Source organism: Chlorocebus sabaeus, chromosome 16 (genome assembly GCF_047675955.1).
Source record: "Chlorocebus sabaeus isolate Y175 chromosome 16, mChlSab1.0.hap1, whole genome shotgun sequence".
Lineage (NCBI taxonomy): Eukaryota > Metazoa > Chordata > Mammalia > Primates > Cercopithecidae > Chlorocebus > Chlorocebus sabaeus.
Window position 1 is genome coordinate 77,812,711 of NC_132919.1, and position 22,016 is coordinate 77,834,726.

The 22,016-nt window shown below is 58.7% G+C and overlaps 3 protein-coding genes across 16 annotated transcripts in view; 2 read left to right on the forward strand and 1 right to left on the reverse strand.

Annotated features, from left to right (window-relative positions):
• Positions 1 to 8,805, forward strand: part of CARD14 (caspase recruitment domain family member 14) — a 75,698-nt gene extending 66,893 nt beyond the window's left edge. For 8 of the 11 annotated variants that reach the window (XM_073005463.1, XM_073005464.1, XM_073005465.1 and 5 more), the window contains 9 exons: positions 1,555 to 1,681; positions 1,990 to 2,230; positions 3,293 to 3,356; positions 4,051 to 4,165; positions 4,864 to 5,034; positions 5,672 to 5,793; positions 7,104 to 7,219; positions 7,619 to 7,796; positions 7,988 to 8,805. In XM_073005463.1, coding sequence (XP_072861564.1) covers positions 1,555 to 1,681; positions 1,990 to 2,230; positions 3,293 to 3,356; positions 4,051 to 4,165; positions 4,864 to 5,034; positions 5,672 to 5,793; positions 7,104 to 7,219; positions 7,619 to 7,796; positions 7,988 to 8,083 — 1,230 coding nt within the window. In that variant the 3' untranslated portion in view covers positions 8,084 to 8,805. Of the gene's footprint in view, positions 1 to 1,554; positions 1,682 to 1,989; positions 2,231 to 3,292; positions 3,357 to 4,050; positions 4,176 to 4,863; positions 5,035 to 5,671; positions 5,794 to 7,103; positions 7,220 to 7,618 lie in introns of those variants that run through there. The other 3 variants (XM_008013177.3, XM_008013179.3, XM_008013183.3) reach the window with 3 other exon arrangements.
• On the reverse strand, positions 8,754 to 19,387 carry SGSH (N-sulfoglucosamine sulfohydrolase). Of its 2 annotated transcripts, none has more exons than XM_008013171.3 (8): positions 19,251 to 19,386; positions 16,085 to 16,245; positions 14,350 to 14,455; positions 13,932 to 14,082; positions 13,490 to 13,646; positions 13,122 to 13,203; positions 11,407 to 11,610; positions 8,754 to 10,375 (listed from the first exon to the last, which is right to left on the reverse strand). In XM_008013171.3, exons 1-8 carry the CDS (start codon positions 19,336 to 19,338, stop codon positions 9,816 to 9,818), a joined length of 1,509 nt encoding a protein of 502 aa, XP_008011362.3. In that variant the 5' UTR covers positions 19,339 to 19,386; the 3' UTR covers positions 8,754 to 9,815. The 2 variants fall into 2 exon arrangements, with proteins under 2 accessions (XP_008011362.3, XP_037849567.1); XM_037993639.2 differs by lacking the exon at positions 8,754 to 10,375 and adding an exon at positions 10,559 to 11,261 and having other exon boundaries at positions 19,251 to 19,387.
• A 21-nt stretch (positions 19,388 to 19,408) lies between these two features.
• The window catches only part of SLC26A11 (solute carrier family 26 member 11), a 33,372-nt gene continuing 30,764 nt past the window's right edge, over positions 19,409 to 22,016 (forward strand). For 2 of the 3 annotated variants that reach the window (XM_037993636.2, XM_037993638.2), the window contains exons 1-4: positions 19,409 to 19,516; positions 19,925 to 20,126; positions 20,559 to 20,805; positions 21,544 to 21,736. In XM_037993636.2, coding sequence (XP_037849564.2) covers positions 20,572 to 20,805; positions 21,544 to 21,736 — 427 coding nt within the window. In that variant the 5' untranslated portion in view covers positions 19,409 to 19,516; positions 19,925 to 20,126; positions 20,559 to 20,571. The remainder of the gene's footprint in view (positions 19,517 to 19,924; positions 20,127 to 20,558; positions 20,806 to 21,543; positions 21,737 to 22,016) is intronic. The other variant, XM_037993637.2, reaches the window with a different exon arrangement.

The window sequence follows — 22,016 nt, forward strand, 5'->3', positions numbered from 1 at the left end:
GTGCTGGGATTATAGGCATCAGCCACCATGCCCAGCCCTTCTTTACATTTCTAATTGTCTTCTTAAGCGGCAGTCCCCAGACTTTTTGGCACCAGGGACTGGCTTCATGGAAGACAACTTTTCCACAGACCGGGTTGCGGGGAATGGTTTTGGGATGATTCAAGCACGTTACATTGATTGTACACTTTTCTATTCTTGTTACACTGTAACATGTAATGCAAGAATTATACCCTGAACCATAATTCAGAATCAGTGGGAGCCCTGAGCTTGTTTTCCTGCAACAAGACGGTCCCATCTGGGGGTGATGGGAGACAGCGACAGATCATCAGGCATTAGATTCTCATAAGGAGCGTGAAACCCAGATCCCGTGCACATGCAGTTTACGCTCCTGTGAGAATCTACTGCTGTGCTGAGCTGACGGGAGGCGGAGCTGAGGCTGTAATGCTCACTCGCCCACCACGCCCCTCCTGCTGTGTGGCCCGGGTCCTAACAGACCATGGACCAGGACCAGTCTGTGGCCCAGGGGCGGGGGAACCCTGCTCTTAAGGTTCCCAATGACCAGCTCTGAGGCATTTCAAGCAACAGGGCCCCTTGACGGTGTTCAGGGAGACAGTCCCGATATCCTAAGGGGGCCAATTCAATTCTAATGGTGTTAAAACATATCTTAATTTTGTATCGTAAAAATATCTACTCTCCTAAGCTTAGAACAATATCTAGAAGAGCTGAAGTGGATGGTGGAAGCCCTGGGGGGTGGGCCTTCACAGTGAGGAAGGCTGTGGGTGGAGAGCCAGGGCATTGGGTAGGTGAAGGCCGGGGATGCCACTCTGCATCCTATAGGGCCCGGGACAGCCTGCAGCAGTACAGAATGATCCCAAAGCTAAGAAACCCCTATCGGCTGGGTGCAGTGGCTCACGCCTGTAATCCCAGCACTTTGGGAGGCTGAGATGAGCAGATCACAAGGTCAGGAGATCGAGACCATCCTGGCTAACATGGTGAAACCCCGTCTCTACTAAAAGTACAAAAATTAGCCGAGTGAGGTGGCGGGCGCCTGTAGTCCCAGCTACTCAGGAGGCTGAGGCAGGAGAATGGCGTGAACCCAGGAGGCAGAGCTTGCAGTGAGTGGAGATCATGCCACTACACTCCAGCCTGGGCAACAGAGCAAGACTCCATCTCAAAAAAAAAGAAAAAAGAAACCCCTATCTACCTATCTAGAATGTTCTTGAATGTTCTAGAACCGAGGTCCTTTCTTTTCTTTTTTTTTTTTCAAGAGAGGAAAGTGCTTATCACAAAGAACCTGCAACCTTGACAGTGGACAGGTTGGGGAAGGGTAGGCAGTTGATCCTCTGGCCAGGACGATGTGTAGCATGCGTCACTAGAGGTCTGAAGGCCCCACAGAGGCTGTGGTGGTGCAGCTTTGTTTTGGCCAAGGCGGGCAGGCAGTGGTCCTACTCCAGGGCTGGCCTGCGCCTTGCCTCAGTGCCCTCAGCGCCCTCCACATCCTGGCTGGATTCAGCGTCCCGGGGAAAGAGACTGACCTTCTCGACTTGCCCTCAGGTTGATTACGAAGCCTCAGAGCCCTTGTTCAAGGCAGTCCTGGAGGATACGACCCTGGAACAGGCCGTGGGGCTTCTCAGGAGGGTGGACGGCTTCTGCTGCCTGTCTGTGAAGGTCAACATGGACGGTACGCATAGCACTCCTCTTGCGTGCACAGCTGCCTGGCCGGTCTCCGGGACCCTTAGGTCCCTGGTGGCTCTACACGCCCAGCAGCCAGGGTCCCCCCAGAGCCAGGAGAGGATCAGCCGGGCTGTGCCCCAGGTCCCCGGGAGGCCCCCAAGCCAGCTGGAAACCTCCCACCCGCTGACTCCAGTGCCAGAGCGGCTTCTGAGACTGCGGAGGGTCCTTCCTTCTCTCCTACTTTAATTTTCTGCAACCTTCCTCGTGCGGGCTCGTAATCGCAGCTCATCTGTGGCTCATGTCCCCTTTTATCAGGTTATAAGGGGCTACTCCAGGACCTGGAGGCCAAAGTGGCGACCTCGGGGGACTCATTCTATATCCGGGTCAACCTGGCCATGGAGGGGAGAGCCAAGGGGGAGCTTCAAGTGCATTGCAACGAGGTCCTCCACGTCACCGACACCATGTTCCAGGGCTGCGGCTGCTGGCACGCCCACCGCGTGAACCCTTACACCATGAAGGATGCTGCTGCGCACGGCACCATCCCCAACTACTCCGGGTGAGCAGCTGCGGCGAGCTCCGTGTGTCCCCAGAGAGGCCCACAGGGAAACGGCACCCAGCCTGCCTCGGCTTCCTCCTCCTGCCCAGCAATAGAGGGTGGGTGTGGTGAGACCCCCTAAGGAGGGAAGCCTGCCAAGATCACTGCTGAAGATGTTGTTTCTTTGTGATGGATGATTTCTATCTTGCAAATGAAATGTTCATTCTAGAACATTCTAGATCTGGGTTTCTCAGCTCTAGCACCATGGACGTTTGGGGCTGGATCTCTGTTTGTGGTGGGGCCGTCCTGGGCACTGCAGGATGTTGAGTAGCATCCATGGCCTCCCTACCCAGGATGCCAGGAGCACTCCCATGCCCCAGTTGTGACAACCAGAAATGTCTCCATATGTTGCCAAGAGTCCCCTGGTTCTAGGACAGTCTTGGTCTTAGCACTGAAAGCCCCACTTGCAGGGAAGCCCCTCGGTCCTGGGCAAGCTGGGACAGCTGGTCACCCTCCCTGAGGAGTGATACTGCCCCCTGCCTCGCTCCGTTGAAAACCATTGCTCTAGATCAGCCTATGGGAGGCTCCAAGGTTCAAGTGCACGGAACACACAGTGCCAGAAAGCACAGGTGTTGAGCCCAGCACCCCCATCACTTATTGTAAACTCACGTTCCCTGGGAATCGGAGCCAGCAGGTCTGGGGAGAGGCCTGGCACTCTGCATTTCTAACAGCTCTCTCGGTGACTCCAGGCTGCAGGTCACAGACCCACCATGAATATTGAGGTTCTGGAGGGGGGCCCTGTACACTGGCTGCTCAACAGCACCCCCTGGGTCTCGCCCCAGGACAAGTCAATCAGCATCTCCAGAGGTGGGCTAAGGCCCTGGAGTGTTTTGAAAGCTCTGGAGACTGGGATGGCCGCCAGGGTAGAGCGCTCTGGCCTGCAGCAAAGGGGTGTGTGGAGCTCTAGGTAGAGGGCCTCCTCTCCCACTCAGCCATCTCCCCCACTCTCCCCTGCTTGGCTCTCCCCTGCCCCGCTCTCCTGGCAGGAGGCAGCTGGGTCAGGGCCTCTCCTGTTCTCCGCAGGGCTCAGCAGCAGCTCATAGCCCTCATCCAGGACATGACTCAGCAGTGCGCCGTCACCCGCAAGGTGAGGCTCCAGGAGGGGCCTGGCCCCCACTGGGGTGGGCTGGAAGAGGGGCTCGGTGCTGGCAGGGAGGCAGGGGGCACCGTGTGGAGAGTGTGGGCTGCGGATTGGAGGAGGGTGACCCCACCTGTCTCTCCTCTGGGCCCCTTCAAATCAGGGCAGGCTCTGCAGCCCCCGCCCAGCCTACAGGCTCTTGCACAGTGTAGACACACCTCACGCCGCTCTCAGAGTATCTGATTCTCTGCATCACTCCCAGCTCACCCCAGTGCCAGTCATCTCCCTGAATTCCCATTCCTCTGCATCAGACACCTTTGTGCTCTCCAGACACGGGACACTTGGCAGGTTGCTAAGCACCTGCCTCTCCGTGCGGTTGCTAAGAACCATGGGACGGTGCTCAGCCAGTCCCTGCCGATGATACAGGGCTGAGCACTGGGGAGACCTCTGCCCTTCCTCCTGCCTTTGCAGCCTGCCCCTCACTGTAGGGCCCTGCTTTGTGGCTGTTGACCTGAGGACTCCCTCCCCCCTCCCACCCCCTGGCACGGGCCCTGGGCATTCTGGCTGTTCAGTGGGCACAGTCTGATAGTGCAGAGACCACACTGGATTTGCTGATGGGGTAGGGTGTGAAGACAGGGGGGTGTTGGGCCTGTGTTGATGGCTTCAACAGCTTCTCCTCATCCCTTCTCCGTCCCTCCTTCAGCTGTCTTCTGGGGGACCACAGAAGCTGGTCCGCATCGTCAGTATAGACAAAGCCAAGGCCAGCCCTCTGTGTTCGTCGTTTGACAGGGGCCAGCTGGACCCCAGCAGGATGGAGGGTGAGGCCTGGTGAGCTGGCACAGGGGCCGCTGGCTCCGAGCGGGTGAGGGGCTTTCGGAGCTGCTGCTAGTTGGTCAGCTGGGGCCGGGGGATGCCACTCATTTAGGCCAGGATCTGCTCTTCAAGAATCATGGGGCTGGGCATGGTGGCTCACACCTGTAGTCCCAGCTACTCGGGAGGCTGAGGCAGGAGAATCGCTTGAACCCGGGAGGCAGAGGTGGCAGTGAGCCGAGATAGCGCCACTGCACTCCAGCCTGGGCAATAAGAGCAAAACTCCGTCTCAGGAAAAAAAAAAAAAAGTTCAGGAGAGGAGTACAGGGGCCCAGGACAGAGGAAGGGCTGGGACGCTGCGCCCTGGGAGGATGGGTAAGGAGAAGGGTGCCGCTCTCCCAGATCCTTTGGAAGAAAGAAAATCCTGGCTTCCGCCATCCTCCCTTGGGCCTAGAGGAAAACAGGATTAAGTTGCAGGCTGCAAAGCGGTGCCTGGAGAGCCACAAAGCTGTGTAACCCATGTGCAAAGGAGCCACTCAGCCAGGGGCTATGGAACTTGGTGCGAGTCCGCTGAGCCTGTGCGCCTGGAATTCTAGGTGCTGGGGCTGCTGCAGTGAGCAAAGCAGACCCAGTCCCTCCCAGGGCAGGGTGGGCTGGCCGGGGACTGCCGCAGCCTCACCCACCCCCAGGATCCTCTCCTCCACAGGCTCCAGCGCGTGCTTCTGGGCCGAGAGCTGCTTCACCCTGGTGCCCTACACTCTGGTGCGGCCCCATCGACCCGCCCGGCCCCGGCCTGTGCTCTTCGTGCCCAGGGTGGTTGGGAAGATCCTGAGCGAGAAGCTGTGCCTCCTCCAAGGGTTTAAGAAGTGCCTGGCAGGTATGCTGTTGCCTGGGAATCCCTCCACCCCTCCCTCCACCCCTCCCTCCCTTCTCCCTTCCTCCCTCCTCCTTCCCTCTCTCCTTCCCTCCCCCACTACGTGCATTCCCACACTCACCTGCTGTGTCCAGATAGTTCAGGATGGAGGTGCAGGGCCCGGGGTGTGTGCAGGGCACAGAGCGGGGTGTGCAGGGCACAGAGGGGGGCGTGCAGGGCACAGGGGGGGCGTGCAGGGCACAGAGGGGGGCGTGCAGGGCACAGGGGGGGCGTGCAGGGCACGGGGGGGCGTGCAGGGCACGGGGGGGGCGTGCAGGGCACAGGGGGGGCGTGCAGGGCACGGGGGGGCGTGCAGGGCACGGGGGGGCGTGCAGGGCACAGAGGGGGCGTGCAGGGCACAGAGTGGGATGTGCAGGGCACAGAGGGGGGCGTGCAGGGCACGGGGGGGGCGTGCAGGGCACAGAGGGGTATGTGCAGGGCACAGGGCGGGGCGTGCAGGGTCAGGTTTGTCGAGCGGATGCCCTAAGAAGAGCTTCTCCCAGGGCTGGCGGGGTCCACGGGGACAGGGGTATTTACCATGGGGCTCCCTCGGACCCCCACGCAGCTGGTGGATGACGGCCCTGTCCAATGTCACCTGTAGAGTACTTGAGCCAGGAGGAGTATGAGGCCTGGAGCCAGAGAGGGGACATCGTCCAGGAGGGAGAGGTGTCTGGGGGCCGCTGCTGGGTAACCCGCCATGCTGTGGAGTCCCTCATGGAAAAGGTGAGGGCAAGGGCGGGGTGCGCAGGGGAGCTGTCCTGGGAAGGGTTTCGGGAATGCAGAGGAGTGGGATGAGATAAAGGTGCAGGGACCAACCTGGACCTGGGTGACCTTGTCGCTGACCTCTGGGCCCCAATATCCCAGCAGGAGCCCAAACCTCGTCTCAGCCAGTTACGATCCACGGGACCATGGGTGAGGTCTCCCAGCTCCTTGAGCTTCGGGGATGTTTTTTCAGCTTGGGGGATGTTTAATAGATATTTGTTCGAGAATGAATAAATCTCAGATAACGACACTCTCCATGTTTGAAGATGCACACACATGAAAAGCAGCTCCCCGTGAACCATAGCTTTGTGTCTGCACGGGCCTGGGAAGCAGAGTCTGGCATCAGGGTGCCTCCTGTAGGGGTTGGCGGAGCTCCATGCCAAGTTCGCCTCTGTCCCCAGAGCTCACAATTTCTAGATTTTCACAGTGAAAAATCAAAGGGATGGAAACTCTTAAGACTGCACAGCAAGCAGCCTCATTTAGAAAGTGGCAAACTCAGCTGGGCCTGGGGCTCACACCTGTCATCCCAGCTTTAGGAAGCTGAGGTGAGAGGATCGCTTGAGCCCAGGAGTTCAAGACCAGCCTGAGCAACATAGTGAGACCCCTGTCTCTAAAAAAATTTTAAAAATAAAAAGAGAAGAAAGTGGCTGGGCACAGTGGCTCATGCCTGTAATCCCTGCACTTTGGGAGGCCTAGGCGGGAAGACTGCTTGAGCCCAGGAGTTTGAGACCAGCCTGAGCAACACAGTGAGACACCCGTCTCTACAAAAAATTTAAAACCTAAAAAAATTAAAAGTGGGCCAGGCGCAGTGGCTCACACCTGTAATCCCAGCACTTTGGGAGGCTGAGGCGGGCGGATCACCTCATGAGATCAAGATGGAGACCATCCTGGCTAACACGGTGAAACCCTGTCTCTACTAAAAATACAAAAAATTAGCCGGGCGTGGTGGCGGGTGCCTGTAAGTCCCAGCTACTCGGGAGGCTGAGGCAGGAGAATGGCGTGAACCTGGGAGGCAGAGCTTGCAGTGAGCTGAGATCGTGCCACTGCACTCCAGCCTGGGAGACAGAGCGAGACTCCGTCTCAAAAAAAAAAAAAAGAGAAAAGAAAGTGACAAGCTCTCTTCCCCCATCTTCTCTACAAAATTCAGCTCTCCCCAGCTCCTACCCTGCCCTCAGCCTGTCTGGAGGGCCCTTCAGACCTGGGCGTGGGCTCCCTTTGCTTCCTCAGAGGCCCGTGATCTTGACTCACTTCTCCCTCTCCCTCCCACAAAGAACACCCATGCCCTCCTGGACATCCGGCTGGACGGTGTCTGCGCCCTGCACGGGATGGACATCTTCCCCATGGTCATCCACGTCTCTGTCAACGAGAAGATGGCAAAGAAGCTCAAGTAGGTACACACTGGGGGTTGGGCAGGGGCTTTGAAGCGGCTCCTGGGCTCCCCTGAAGCCCATGGCAGGTGCCTCCGCACTTACTGGGGCTCGGCTAGCACAATCTAATCCTTGTTGGCTAAGGACGGAAAAAAAAAAAGTAAAAAAAAGACTGGTTTCCTGGGGACAGACCGAGATGTCCTGCTACTGTGCCCTTTCTACTCCAGGAACCAAGGCTGTGTTGTAGACAACTGCCTCCCACCACTGGGCCTGGGGCCTGTTTTCTTTACAAGGTCCCCTCAAAGCGAGGCCCTCTGTGTTCAGGGGTGTTTGGGTGCATGTCATCACTACTCTAGCCGGGGCTCCTGGGCGCCTTGCTCTCCCCTGAGCCCGCCCCATCCCATCTCTGGCCTGTGCAGGAAGGGCCTACAGCGGCTGGGCACCTCAGAGGAGCAGCTCCTGGAGGCCGCCAGGCAGGAGGAGGGACACCTGGACCGGACTCCCTGTCTATACAGCAGCCTGGCTCCTGACAGCTGGAGCGACCTGGACGGCCTAGTCAGCTGTGTCCGCCAGGCCATCGCCGACGAGCAGAAGAAGGTGGTGTGGACGGAGCAGAACCCCCGATGATGTACCGTGCCCCTTCCTGGGACGGTGGGGGCCTCTGCGTGCCTGTTAATGCGGTCCTGTTCCTGAGCCCAGACCCTACTGGCACAGCTGTGGGCTCTTGGCTCATGAGGCCTGCTGTCCCCTCTGGCTGGGGTCTAACCTTGAACCCTCACCACGTGCAGGTCACACACGGTGAAGCCACTTGTAACTGCACACTTTTCTGTGGAAACATCTTCACCTTTCACCAGGCTTGGCATGGTCTGGACTGGAGACCCTGAGAAGGTTTCTGCAGTGGGACAGGAGGGACGTCTTCCCACGCCTTCCCTGGAACCGGAGGCCCCGGGCCTGTCTGGAGAACCGCCTGTCTGCAGACCTGATTCAAACCTGTGGGGGCTGCACTTCCCTTTACAATTCTGAAGTGTCAAAGGCTCACTCCAAAAGCACAGAGGCAGCGGGTGGGGAGTCTGGGTGGCCCCCAAGGTTGCTGCCACCCTTGCCTGGGGCAGAGGCACAAGCCCACATATGCTGTGACCCTGGCCACCTTTTCTCAGCTTCTGAGGCTGCGATGCCTCAGGAACTCCAGTTTACAGAGACCAGTGTGTTTACTTGTAAATAAAGCCTCTGGGTGGTGGAGATGGTACTTTCAGTGGGTCTGTGCCCCGTGGCCTCCATGCCCGTTCGGTGGGGGTGTCCCAGAGAAGCCTGGCACCAGTCTCCCTGTACAAGGCCCGGCAGACTCTGCCTTCCCCCGACCTGGCTTTGCACCCCAGCCCTTCTTGGGCCAAACATCTTCACTGCACCTTCAGAGCTCGGGGAGGACCCAGGTCCCCCAGCGCCTGGCCTTGCCTCCGCCTCCTCGGGCTGTTGCAGACTGAAGGTCATTTTGACAGCAGTGTCCAAGAATCAGGAAGCTGTTCTAGAATTCAGGTTGGAATCATCATAAACGAGTTCAGAAAAAGAACTTCTGCATATTTTACTAAAATAAAAAGCTTTTACAATAGCTGGCCTATGGCTTCCTCCAGCCCACCCCAGTATGGAGTGATGGGGAGAGAAGGGCGAGGGGAGCCACCCACTCAAGGAAGCGCCCTCTCCTTCGAGGGGTGTCCAGGCCGGGCTTCTGCTCCTGAGGTGGGTGGAGGCAGGGCAGGAACGGCGCATCCTCCCAGCAACGCTGACGTCACCCAAGAATTAACCCAAGCCAGAGGACGGGCATCGCCACCCAGCACTGCCAGTGCCACCCAAGAATTAACCCAAGCCAGAGGACGGGCATCACCACCCAGCACTGCCAGTGCCACCCAAGAATTAACCCAAGCCAGAGGACGGGCATTGCCATACCTTCATCTTTGGACACTCTCAAAAAAGATAAGCTTCTGCCCAGAAGCACCACAGGTTCAAGCTCATCACTCAGGGAACCTGCCGCCAATCAGCCGAAACCTGCCTGGGGACCAGGTACTTGACCGTGGCGCAGAACAGAAGAAGCAGAAACCTGCCCAAAGGTTGTTCAAAGGCTTCCTCTAGGCCAGACGCTGGTAAGAGCCAGGCGCTGTGCTCCCAGGTGAGTGTAGGTGGGACCTGTGTACTGCCCACGCGGCACCGAAGCCCTTGCCTGCTATCCGTGAAGGGCTCATAAGTATCTGTGGCTGCCAAAGCCTAAAGAGGGCCTCAAGCCTCCCATTTGCAGGTCCCCAAACCAAGCCAGAAAACAAGACTCCCTTGTCATGGGCTGGGGGTGCTGCCCTGTCCACAGATCACACACGTCTAGAATTCCCGTGCCGGGACGTGGTTCAGACACGAGGACGGCCGTGTCGTCTGCCATGATGGCAGTGCCCCTGGTGGTGGAGGGGCTGGGCACATGCTCTGGTCCCCCTCCAGGCACTGGCAGGAGTGACCCCACGGGAAGGAAGAACCCTCCTTGGATGGGAGTGTAGACGGAAGGGTGTTGTCAGTGCTCCCCAGGCTGGCCGGCCACAGGGACGTGTCTGGGATGTGTGCACAGGCCTCCTGGGATGGTCACAGCTCGTTGTGGAGGGGCTGGCACTGGGGAGAGAGCTTCTCCTCCAGGACGCCGTCGGGGGCACACACCCAGGGGTCGTGGGTCTCCCACTGCCACTTGGTCAGCTGGGCCCGAAGCATCTCTAGAACCTGAGCAAAGCGCGGGTCGGCGGCTAGGTTCTGGGTCTCGTGGGGGTCCCGGCTCTGGTCGTAGAGCTCCCAGCGCGCCCGGTAGTAGTAATGATGGAGGTCCTTGTACCAGCCTGTGGGCTGGCCAGCTGTGGTGCGGTTCAGGAGGTCCTGGAAGGTGGGTGAGACGTAGAAATCCTGGTCGATGGGAAAGGGCATCTTGAAGTTGAGGTTGTGCACGAGGCGGAAGTTCCGGTGCTGCACGGAGCGCATGGGGTAGGACATGGTGACCTCATGGTGGCTCTGGCTGCCAAAGACGGTGGCCCAGAGGGGCTCGGCCTCCAGCGCTGGCAGGAGGGACCGGCCAGTGAGGTGGATGGTCTTTGAGCCAAAGATGGTGTAGCTGGGGTACGGGATGGAGAACCAATCCAAGATGGTGGGCGTGAGGTCTGGAAGGGAAGCGGCATCTCAGAGCAGCAGAGCCCTCAGCACACAGGACTGCCCTTGGAAGGGCCGAACCTATGCCACTCTGGGCGGCTACCCTCTCCAATCCAATCAGCAGCGGGAGGTGCCTTGTCGAGCACCTCTCACCGCCATGTCATCTCTCTGGGCCATGGTGCCTTGAATGGTATAACAAGAGGCCCTGATTCGGTGACATTTAGGATCCTTCTAAAATCCTATGGACCAGAAAAGAAGTCTATTTTTCAGCAGCTCATCTACTCCAGCCCTGTGGTGGGTGTGGCCGTAGTGCTCCTGGCTTATAATCTGGGGCCAGAGAGAGATGTGGGCCCGAGCTTGGAGGGAAAGGGAACCTGAGTTTGCTGCTGCCCTGGGCCCACCCCACCTGGAGGCTCTGCCAGGCCGTGGGCAGGACACGCGAGCCTCTGCCCTGTGCCGAGGGGCTCACCCCAAGCCCCTCACAAGGTCTTCCTGCAGTTCTATCTTTGTCTGCACGTCCATAACATGGGACTAGATGTCTCAGGCCTTTTTAGAAATGAGCAGGGTCATGAGGTGCTTTGGGTCCCCCAGGAAGGCAGGATGGGGTGCACAGATGCTCAAAGGGGGGTCCCCAAGCCCACAGTATCGGCCTCACCTGGGAACTTGTCAGACATGCAAATGCTTGAGCCCGCCAAAATCTGCTGAATGGGACACTCTGGGGGTTGCAATTTGGACATTAACAAGCATTCCAGGTGATTCTGAAGCTCATTGGAGGTAGGCGAGAAAAGGCAATGGTTTTGAAAGCAGTGGGATCTAGGCGAGAATCCTAGCTTAGTGCTTATCAGCTGTGCAGTCCTGAGCCGCTTACTTCACCTCTCTGAGCCTCATCCTTTTCCTCTGCAGAGTGGAAGTGACAGTCCCTTCCTCACCCAGATGACCTGAGAGCCACGTTAGGTGATGGGTGTGGAGCAACATCTGACAGGTCGTGGCCCCGTCCCAGATCCACGCCCACCCCTTCCCTGATGGAGACAGACAGGCGTACCTAGGAGGCTCACGTAGGCCTCGCTGACTTGGCCCCAGCGTTTTGGGTGCTCCGGGGATGACACCAGTAAGGGTTCAGCAGTGCCCGGCCAGTACAGGTTGGTCCTGCCGCTGGGGAAGGGGATTCCGTTGTCGGACGTGAAGATCACCAGTGTGTCATTCAGGACACCCGCGTCACGCAGCTCCTGGAGCACAAGTCCAACTCCTGCGGTGAGGGGCCGGGAAGCAGCGCTCAGCTGCAGACACGCACGGAGGCAGGGGTGTGTGCAGACCCACCCGCTGCTTCATCTGGCCACTGGGCTCAGCGCTTTCCGGATTTGAAAGCATCCTGTAGTTCTTCCCACTAGCCCTGGCTCTTGCCCGGCTCTGCCCAGCTCCCATTGCCTGAGCAGGCCTCGAATAGGCCTCCAGGGACTCCAGTCATCCCTTGGCACTTCTGTGTCACCCCCAGGCAGCTGCTCCCTGGTGCCCGCCGGCTTCTGAGTTTTCTGGAATCTCGTGTCTGTCCCATGGAGCAAATAGGGCAGGGGCCAGAAGACAAGGTTTCCTCTGTACCCGCTCTTTCCCAGGTCACTAAGAATTAACGGCACCAACAGGGAAATGGCAAAGGTCCCGACCTCCTGTTGTGGGTTAAATGATGATCCCCGAGCCCAAAAGACATGTGTGCTGGAATCTGTGAAGGGGGCCTTGTTTGGAAAGGGGAACTTTGCAGATAAAGATCCTGGGACAAAATTACCCTGCAGTACTCAGGCAGGCCCTAAATCCGACAGGGTCCTTATAAGCAGCAGAAACAGGCTGGGCGCGGTGCCTCACTCCTGTAATCCCGGCACTTTGGGAGGCTGAGGCAGGCGGATCACGAGGTCAGGAGTTCAAGACCAGCTTAGCCAATATGGTGAAACCCTGTCTCTACTAAAAATATAAAAATTAGCTGGGCATGGTGGTGGGCGACTGCAGTCCCAGCTACTCTGGAGGCTGAGACAGAAGAATCGCTTAAACCCGGGAGGTGGTGGTTGTAGTGAGCCGAGATTGTGCCACTGCACTCCAGCCTGGGCAACAGAGCGAGACTCGGTCTCAGGAAAAAAAAAAAAAAAAAAAAAGAAGCGGAGACACAGACAGAAGAGGAGACAGGAAAAAAGGCCGCGTGAAGGCTTAAGCGGGGATGGGGGTGATGCTACCGCCAGCCTAGGAACACTGAGCACTGGCGCAGCCCCCAGAAGCTGGAAGAGGAAAGGCAGGGTGTCCCCTACACCTTCAGGGGAGCGTGACCCTGCTGACACCTTGATTTCAAACTTCTGGCTTCCAGAACTGTGAGAGTACAAATTTTGGTTGCTGTAAGCCATCCGGTTCACGCGGCTTTTTCGGACAACCACAAAAACTCACATACCTCAAGTTCTCCATCTGCCTACACTAGGGAACTCCAAACCCCCGAATCCAACCCAGGTCCTGTGGCTGGAAGTATCCAAAGTCTTCACCCAACCTCTGGGGCACCCTAAGGCCCCAGCCCAGGAGCAGTTCCACATCAGGGCAGTCCCAGGGTGGGTCCTGATGCCACCCACAGGCCCCACCTCTCAATGTGGGCTCTGCCGGCTGCAGCACAGGGCCTGCCACACTGGGACCCTCACCCACACCCTGCCGTGATCTGACTGAGAGGGCGCTGGCCCAGGTTGGGGACCCAGGCCGTGGCACCCCTCTCAGTGCCCCATTCTGCAAGCCCACCTTGGTCCATGCGGCCGATGGTGGTGTACTGAGCGGCAAGGTCGGCTCGGGCTGCCGGGGTGTCGGGAACGAAGTAAGGCACCTGGGGCAGGCAGTGGGGAGCCAGGATTAGAACAGACGGACTGGGGGAGCAGTGTCCAACCTTCTCCCCGGGGCCTCCTACAAATGGATGAGCCCAGAACAGCCTCACTCTGGACCACCCCATCTCTCTACGGTTCTCTCTGTGGTCCCAAGGATGGGAACCTGAATCCAGTTTGGTCAGCGCATCTTTCTTCATCATCTAGGGCCAAGGCTGCAAGCTCGCAGGAGGCCCAGGTCCCTGAACCAGGGCCGACGGGCATCCTGAAATGCAAGAGGGGCCCGCCTACCAGCACGTCCAGTGGGTCATAGGCCTGGGGGGTCCAGTCTGGGATACGACCCATGCCGCTCTCTCCATTGCCAAACTTCTCACAGAAGGTTCCGTACTGGGGCTGGGAGTGCCCACAGCGGTGGGGGTCATGGAAGGCGACGTAGAGGAAGAAAGGCCTGCACGGGAGGAGGCCCATTGCCAAGGCTGCGGGGCCAATGCCGCCTGGCACAGGAAGCCCCTCGGCTCTGCCTCCTCCTCTGTATCTGGAAGTCAACCTGTGACCCTCACCGCCTCAGTTTCCCCAGGTCTCTTCTCCCTCTGACCAGGCTAATTCGAGTACCTGGAACCTTCTCCCCGCCCCCATTCCAGCCACGTGGGGGCCCATGTATCCCGCCTGAAGACTCCAGGCTGTGCTCTGGGACCAGTCGCCAGGCGGAAAGGGCAGGGGCCGCGACTCATACCGGTCGTCCTGAGTCTGCAGGAATTTCCGGACGAGCAGCTTAATTCTGGTGATGTTCCGTCCCACCTGCAGGACGGAGCTGTTCTCCTCCGTGTAAGCAAAGTCAAACGGGTACACGGCCTCCGGCCCCACGTGCTTCTTCCCAATGATGCCTGGATGGGAAGAGAGGCCTGTCCAGAGTCCCTTCTGCCTCCCAGCCCCCTCTGCTCCCTTCTCTGCCCCCCTCAGCCCTAAGCGCACTGTGGGTTCTCGTGGACTCGCAGCCCAGCCAGGGGACCCAGGCCCAGGTCTTTTGGGACAAGAGCTAAGGGCAGGCCACAGGGGCTGAGGGTGCCTTGGGACAAGGTGCCAAACCTCCTGGGCTCTGGCCTGGCCTCGGTGCCTCACCCCACGCCCTGTCCTTGGCACAGGGTCCTCACCTGTGCGCACGCCAGCTTGGCTGAGCAGCAGCGGCAGGCTCCGCACCTTGTCGAAGGAGTTGAAGTGGTGCACGTCCTGGTGCAGCCCGTACATCCCATTCTGATGCTGCCAGCAAAGGTGCATGAGCTCCAGGGCCCCCAGGCAGCCAGGGCCCGCCTGCTGCACCTGTTCTCCCACGGTCTTCCCATCCCCAGGGGCCTTCTCGGGGCCCTGATTTAGACTTTGAGTGGCCAGCACCCAGAGAGACTGGCTCCACTTCCCACTCCCTGCCCAAGAGGCCCATAGGTCCCTCTTGTGAAAGGAGGACTTCACAAGAAAGAAGGGGACCTGGAGGGCGTGCACTGGCACGAGGGCGGCCTTGATGTTCTTTCCACATGTCTGTACTTTTGAACTTTTCTATTACAATCACATGTTACAGAGTGAAAAAGACAGGGCCAGGCCTTGTTTTATTACCTAGTTATTTTATATTGTAAAAGATATTGTACATTTTAAAAACTCAGACTGCCGGCCAGGCACGGTGGCTCACGCCTGTAATTCCAGCACTTTGGGAGGCTGAGGCAGGTGGATCACGAGGTCAGGAGATCGAGACCAGCCTGGCCAACATAATGAAACCTTGTCTCTACTAAAAATACAAAAATTAGCTGGGTGTGGTGGTGGGCGCCTGTAGTCCCAGCTACTCGGGAGTAGTCCCAGCTACTCAGGAGGCTAAGGCAGGAGAATGGCTTGAACCTGGGAGGTGGAGGTTGCAGTGAGCTGAGATGGCACCAGTGCACTCCAGCCTGGGCAACAGAGTGAGACTCCATCTCAAAAAACAAACAGACAAACAAACAAACAAAAAAACAATAAGTGTCCTCAAACACCCGTGTTCACAGCAGCTTTATTCACAACAGCCAAAGGGTAGCAGCAACCCAAGTGCCCACTGACGGACAAATGGAGAAGCAAAATGCGGGGTCCATCCATCCACTGGACTATGATTCAGCCCTAAAGAGGAGGGAAGTTCTGACTCGTGCTACAGCATGGTTAACCCTGAGGACATTGTGCTGAGTGAAGTAAGGACACAAAAGGGGGGCCAGGCGCAGTGGCTCACACCTGTAATCCCAGCACTTTGGGAGGTCGAGGCAGGCAGATCATTTGAGGTCAGGAGTTCAAAACCAGCCTGACCAACATGGTGAAATCCCATCTCTACTAAAAATACAAAAATTAGTCAGGTGTGGTGGTGTGCACTTCATGCCCCGGAACTGTGTGCTGAAAAATGGCTAAGATGGGAACATCGATGTTTGTGCATTTTAGCACAATAAAACAGGAGTGTGTGTGCCCAGCGGCAGCCACTCCCCGCACCATGGCGTTCCTGGGACACTGTGGCGACGGCGGGTCACGCTGACTCAGTCCACAGGCCTCACGCTGTTTACATACGAAGCATGAGCCCCGCCAATCCCCATAACTAGAGTGGCATCTCATTATACCCACCATCTTACAGATGGGGAAACTGAGGCACAGGGAGGTAGGTTACTTGCTCAAGGCCACACACAGTGGTGGAGCCAGGGCTGGTAGGTCAGTTGGAGCCCCTAGTCTGCACTCACGGCCGTAGGCTGTTCTTGCCTCCTCCTGGAGGTGGGAGGGAAAGCGGGCAACACCCCCAGGGAGCCCGGGGATGGGAGACGTGGCAGAGGCCTGGGCCCCGGACGCAGCCTGTCTACTCCCTGCCCATCCCCTCCTCCTGCCCTTGCACCTCACCTGGGGCAGGCCAGTGAGGAGGCTGGCGCGGCTGGGAGAGCAGCTGCTGACCGAGGTGAAGGCGTTGCGGAAGAGGAGACTGCGGCGGGCCAAGGCGTCCAGGTGCGGGGTGGCGATGGCGCTGTTGTTGTACGCACCACTCTCAAAGCCTCCGTCATCCGCTGTGTAAGGTGGGAGACAGAGAGCACATGGTGGGCTGCGGTCATGAGAAACAGCACTGGGAGTGAGGGAGGCTGGGGCTGTGATGCCAGGAGGCAAGATACCCAGGTGGGCATGGTACTGGCCCAGCGTGAACACTCATCGCGAAACGCTATTCTGACAGAGCACTTCATTACCTAGGAGGCATGACACCCGCGTGGGTACATCAGGCAAGCATGGTATCAGAGGGCATGTCAGCAGGTCTGATACTTGGTGGGTATGTTAGCAGCCAGGCACGTACCCAGAAGACCCCATACCCACTGGGCATGTTAGCAAGAAGGCATGGTACCTAGTGGCACAATACCTGGTGGGTATATCAGCAAGCAGGCATGGTGGCCAGTAGGCATGAAACCTGGTGGGTATGTTAGCAGGTGGGCATGGTACCCAGCAGGCCTGATACCCAGTGGGTATGTTAGCAGGTGAGCGTGGTATGTAGTCTGGACTGATAGATGGTAGGTATAAGCAGGTAGGCATGGTACCCAGGCAGGCCTGATACCCCCTGAGTATGTTAGCAGGTGGACTGGTACCCAGCAGGGATGATGCCTGGGTGGTATGTTAGCAGGCAGGCATGGTATTTAAGTGGGCATCATACCACAATAAGCTTGATGATATCCTAAGAAGGCATGATACCCAGTGGGTATGTTGGTAGTTGGGCATGGTACACAGGCTGAACTGACAGCTGGGGGGTATAAGCAGATGGGCATGGTACCCAGGCAGGCCTGGTACCTGCGTAGGTATGTGAGCAGGCAGGCATGGTACCCGAGTAGGCAAGATACTCATGTAGGCATGATATCCCAACAAGCTTGATGATACCCCAGTAGGCACGCCACCTGGGTGGGCATGTTAGCTGGCTAGGCATTTAGGCAGACAGCGGCTGAATGCATGGCCACCGAACTGCTGGGCAATTCTGGGCTCTGCAGAAACTGTGTGGAGCCTCACCCAGGGCACGTCTAAAGATCTATGTGTGTGCGTCCCACCGCTGCTTCTCACTGATGCCATCTCAAAGGCCCAGTGACCTTGCAGGTCGTCTATTTCAACGCTTTCACTCTCCACAAAGCAGCTGAGGCCCAGAAAGGTGAGGTGCAGTGCCCAAGGCCACACACTGGGCAGCGGGAAACAGGGACGGGCCGCTGAACTCCCACAACCACACCAAGCTTCTTCCCCTGCTCTGGAGTAGAGGACACTGGGGGCACCACAGGAGAGGCTGGTGGGAGCCCCCAGGACCAACACTTTCCCCAGTTCCCTCAGAGGCAGTGCGGTCCACGGGCAGAGGAGGCTGGGCACCTTCCAGCTGGGCTCCCATCCTCCACCCCACAGTACCCACGGGGTGTGAGCGCATGGCAGCCAGGCAGACCCGGAGGGAGAGTGGGGTGGGCTGTGCTCCCTACCCCCCTCCCCGCAGGCCAGGAGGAAAGCTGCCCTTCTCCAAACCCAGAGTTCCTCGGCACTTGGCTGCGGGCCTGCTGTGGACTGAACTGTGTCGTCCCAGAATTCATGTGCTGAAGCCCTGATGCCAACATCACTGTATCTGGAGACAGGGTCCTTAATTAAGGTTAAATGATTCATAAGGATGAGACCCTGATCTGACAGGACTGCGGCCTTATAAGAAAATAAAGAGAGCCAGGTGCAGTGTTTCATGCCTGTAATCCCAGGACCCTGGAGGCCGAGGCAGGAAGATTGCTTGAGCCCAGGAGTTCGAGACCAGCCTGGGCAATACAGTGAGACCTCGTCTCCACAAAAAATACAAAAATTAGCCAGGCATGGTGAAGTGCACCTGAGGTCCCAGCTACCTGGGAGGCTGAGGCAGGAGGATCACTTGAGCCTGGAGGTTGAGGCTGTAGTAAGCTGTGATTGTGCTACTGCACTCCATCCTGGGTGACAGTGAGACCCTGTCTCACAAAAAAAAAAAAAAAAAAAGAAAGAAAGAAAGAAAAAAGAATGAAAAGGAAGTAAGACCACCCCCATCCACTTGTCATGTGAGGAAACAGTGAGAGGGTGACCACCTGTAAGCCGAAAGCGGACCCTCACTGGAACCCAACCAAGCTGGCACCCTGACCCTGGATTTTCAGCCCACAGAATTGTGAGAAATACATTTCTGTTTAAGCCAATCCATGGCAGTCCGTGCTAAGACAGGCCCTAGCCCAGTGGCCGCGTAGCCTAGGCTCTGAAAGCCTCCTGTAGGAATCCTCGTACACAGATGAGGATCCATGCAGGTTCTCTGCTGAGTTTCTGGGAGGCAAGGAGTTGGCAGGAGAGCTGTTTATGTTACAGTGAGCCGAACCCCCGCCCAGAGACCACAAAATTAATCAGAAAGAGGGCACCTGGCAGGGTGCCAGACCTCAGAAGGGGAAAGAATCGCAGGCCTTGGGTTTGGCCTCATCACTTGTCATGGGCCAGAGCCCTGATTACCCAAACCGGAAGTCTTGTGAGCAACACAGTGCTTGTGCTAGAGGAACCCGGGGTTTCTGAGAGGGACTGGGATTGGGGGTGGGGGGTGGAGGGCTGTGCCCTTTGGACAAGAGGAAAGACAGCTGAGCCACAGCCTATGGGGTCAGAAAAGATTGCAGCGGGGAGATGAGAGCCAGAGCCAGGAGGGCACCCTGTCTGCAGTCTCTGGGGACCTGAGCACCAGCCCCTCCTCTGGAATCCCCTCCCGAGAGCGATCTGGGATCCGTGGACCCCTGAGCCCTGGCTGGGCAGGGTCAGAGGAGGGTGGGGACAGGCGGCAGGAGGTAAATGTAGGGGTGCTGGATGCTGGGGCTCACTCCTCCAGCCCTTGCTGCCCTCTCTGGGGAGACACCCATGAAGAGTCTGGGGGCAACACAGAGAGGAGGACGAGAGGGAATGGCAGTGGGGATACAAGGGCAGGGCACACTAGGGTCAGCATTGACCACGGGTGGGGTGGAGGCCAGTGGCCACTTCCGCGGGCCACAGAAGGTGGGCGTGGGGGGGCGGTGTCGGCACTCACCGAGGAGCAGCAGTGCGTTCCGGGGGCGCGCCCGGCAGAGCCCCAGGACTAGCAGCAGCGCGCAGCAGGCGGGCCCGGGCCGGCGCATGGCGGCGGCTCCGGCTCCCACTCCCGCTCCCGCCCCGGCTCTGGTCTCTCGCTTTGGCTCCGCCCCCGCCCCGCCCCCGGTCACGAGCGCGCCAGACCTCGCCCCGGCCTGTCCCGGGCGATTCCTGCGGACCCGGCTGCGGCGACGCCAGGAGACCCCAAGCTGCAACGCCGAGTGGGTGAGTCCGTGGCCCGCAAGGGCGGCGAGCGGGGACTGGGGGCGGGGGGTGCGGACAGTGGCCTGGGTCGCCCGGGGCAGCCGACGCGGGGGCCAGCGCGGAGTCCGAAAGTGCGGGGGCCTCCCGTGGGGACCACTCCCCCGCCGCGTCCCCACCCGGGTCGCCGCGGCCCTCGGCCTTGCTCGGGGCCAAGGGACCGCGGACGGTCAGGTGGCGCGGGGTCTCCTCCGGAGACCCCAGGGTCCGGAGCCAGCGGCCTCGTGGGCGGGGCCGGGGGCTGGGCAGTGGATTTTGCCCGGAGCGGCCGGTGGCGTGGCGGGGTGGGGGTGGCAGCTCTGTGCGCTGGCGCCGGGGCCCTGGAAGATGCTGCGCACCTGAATTAACCGGGCGCCTCTGATGTCCTCACAGAAGCAACTAGAACTCCAGGACTCTGAAAGCCACAGGTGGGGGCTGAGCGAGGCCTGGCCTCAGGAGCCGAGGACCGCCCCCCAGCCCCCCACGAGTGCCGCAGTCCACTGTAGTGGGTGGAGCCCGTCTTGGTGCGCAGTTGGAAAACCTCGGAACCCCTCCGGATCTCCCGGCTGTCACCCGCACCCCCCGCCAGCCTAGGGTGCGCCCGCGGGCCCTGCCTCTCTCTCCGTTAAATTCCCTGGGGAGAGGGGAAAAAAGGCAAAGGAAGCCGGTTCTCCAGGGGCCAGAAGTATTGAGCTTAATTAATTAGTCTTCAGACTTCTCAATAAGAAATCACTTATCAGTTTCTTATCTGGGAGAGTTGAGGATGAAGGGACAGAAGGCACCCAGGATTTGCACGGGGGGGATTCAGGGAGAGAGAGTGATGAGGGACGTGGTGGGCCCTCCAGTCTTGGCCCAGTCCCCGTCTTGTGCACGTTGTTGGCTTCCTCTCAGAGCCGTCTGGTTCAGTCCCCCTGGGAAGGGGAGACCCATAGTGACCCCTCCTGACACCCATCGACCCTGACCAGTGTTGCCGGGTTCTTCAAAGGCCACACTCTCACTGCTGGTCTATGTCACCTGCACCCCCCAGCCCTACCGTAGAGATGCCTTCTTCGGTGACGGCTCTGGGTCAGGCCAGGTCCTCCGGCCCCGGGATGGCCTCCAGCGCCTGCTGCTGCTCCCCTGCGGCCTTGCAGAGGAGACTGCCCATCCTGGCGTGGCTGCCGAGCTACTCCCTGCAGTGGCTGAAGATGGATTTCATCGCCGGTCTCTCAGTTGGCCTCACTGCCATTCCTCAGGCACTGGCCTATGCTGAAGTGGCTGGACTCCCGCCCCAGGTGAGGTGTCTGACCCTGCTGCCAGCCACATCTCAGAAGCAGTGCAGAATACACAGTATCAATCCCAGACACCAGCAGAGATTCCAGGTTTCCAGCCCCTGGGCGCCAAGGAACCTTTGGTTTACAGTGTGTGATGCATGACTGTCTCTGGGCCGATCCAGGCTCCTGTGCCTGTTTGGTACACACAGACACTGAGCTGGTTATGAAGAGGCCAGTGAGATGACTCACGGAGGCCTCAGGAGTTCAAGACCAGCCTGACCAAAATGGTGAAACCCTGTCTCCACTAAAAATACAAAAATTAGCCAGGCGCAGTGGCAGGTACTTGTAATCCCAGCTACTGGGAAGGCTGAGGCAGGAGAATTGCTTGAAACTGGGAGGCAGAGGTTGCAGTGAGCCGAGATTATGCCACTGCACTCCAACCTGGGTGACAGAGCAAGACTCTGTCTCAGGAAAAAAAAAAAGAATGTTTCCTCAGACTTGGACACAGCACACGGGCCTGCACCAACCCCTCTGCCTTGCTGTCTGCACCCTGAGCCCCCAGTTAGGTGCTGCTGAAGAAGTGGCCTCCTGATCACCGCAGGTCCACCCACAGGGCAGGGTGGTGCACCTCTCACCTGTGCGTGCTTGGGTGCCCGGGACACAGCTGGCACCCACAGATCCCGTGCTTGGATGCACACACTAGGGACCTGGTGGACAGGCCTCGGCCTCCCACGTGCTCACCGCTGCCTCTCCCCACAGTACGGCCTCTACTCTGCCTTCGTGGGCTGCTTCGTCTATTTCTTCCTGGGCACCTCCCGGGATGTGACTCTGGGACCCACCGCCATTATGTCCCTTCTGGTCTCCTTCTACACCTTCCACGAGCCTGCCTATGCTGTGCTGCTGGCCTTCCTGTCCGGCTGCATCCAGCTGGCCATGGGGGTCCTGCATTTGGGTGAGGCTCTACCTTCTTACCAAGGGGATGCCCTTGACCTCAGCATTTCCTTGTTTGCATTTCAAGGTCTATCCCCATGTGTGTCGTGGGGGTGTGGGTATGTGTGTGTGTGTGTCATGGGGGTGTGGGTGTGTGTGTGTGTCGTGGGTGTGTGTGTGTGTGTCGTGGGGGTGTGGGGGTGTGTGTGTGTCGTGGGGGTGTGGGTGTGTGTGTGTGTTGTGTGTCGTGGGGGTGTGGGGGTGTGTGTGTGTCGTGGGGGTGTGGGGGTGTGTGTGTGTGT

Coding starts and splice junctions, on each gene's coding strand:
- SGSH (XM_008013171.3), bottom strand. CDS start 19,338: ATGCGCCGGCCCGGGCCCGCCTGCTGCGCGCTGCTGCTAGTCCTGGGG. Junction 16,246..19,250: donor GAACGCACTGCTGCTCCTCG/GTGAGTGCCGAC, acceptor CACCTTACACAG/CGGATGACGGAGGCTTTGAG. Junction 14,456..16,084: donor TCCTCACTGGCCTGCCCCAG/GTGAGGTGCAAG, acceptor CTTTGCTGGCAG/CATCAGAATGGGATGTACGG.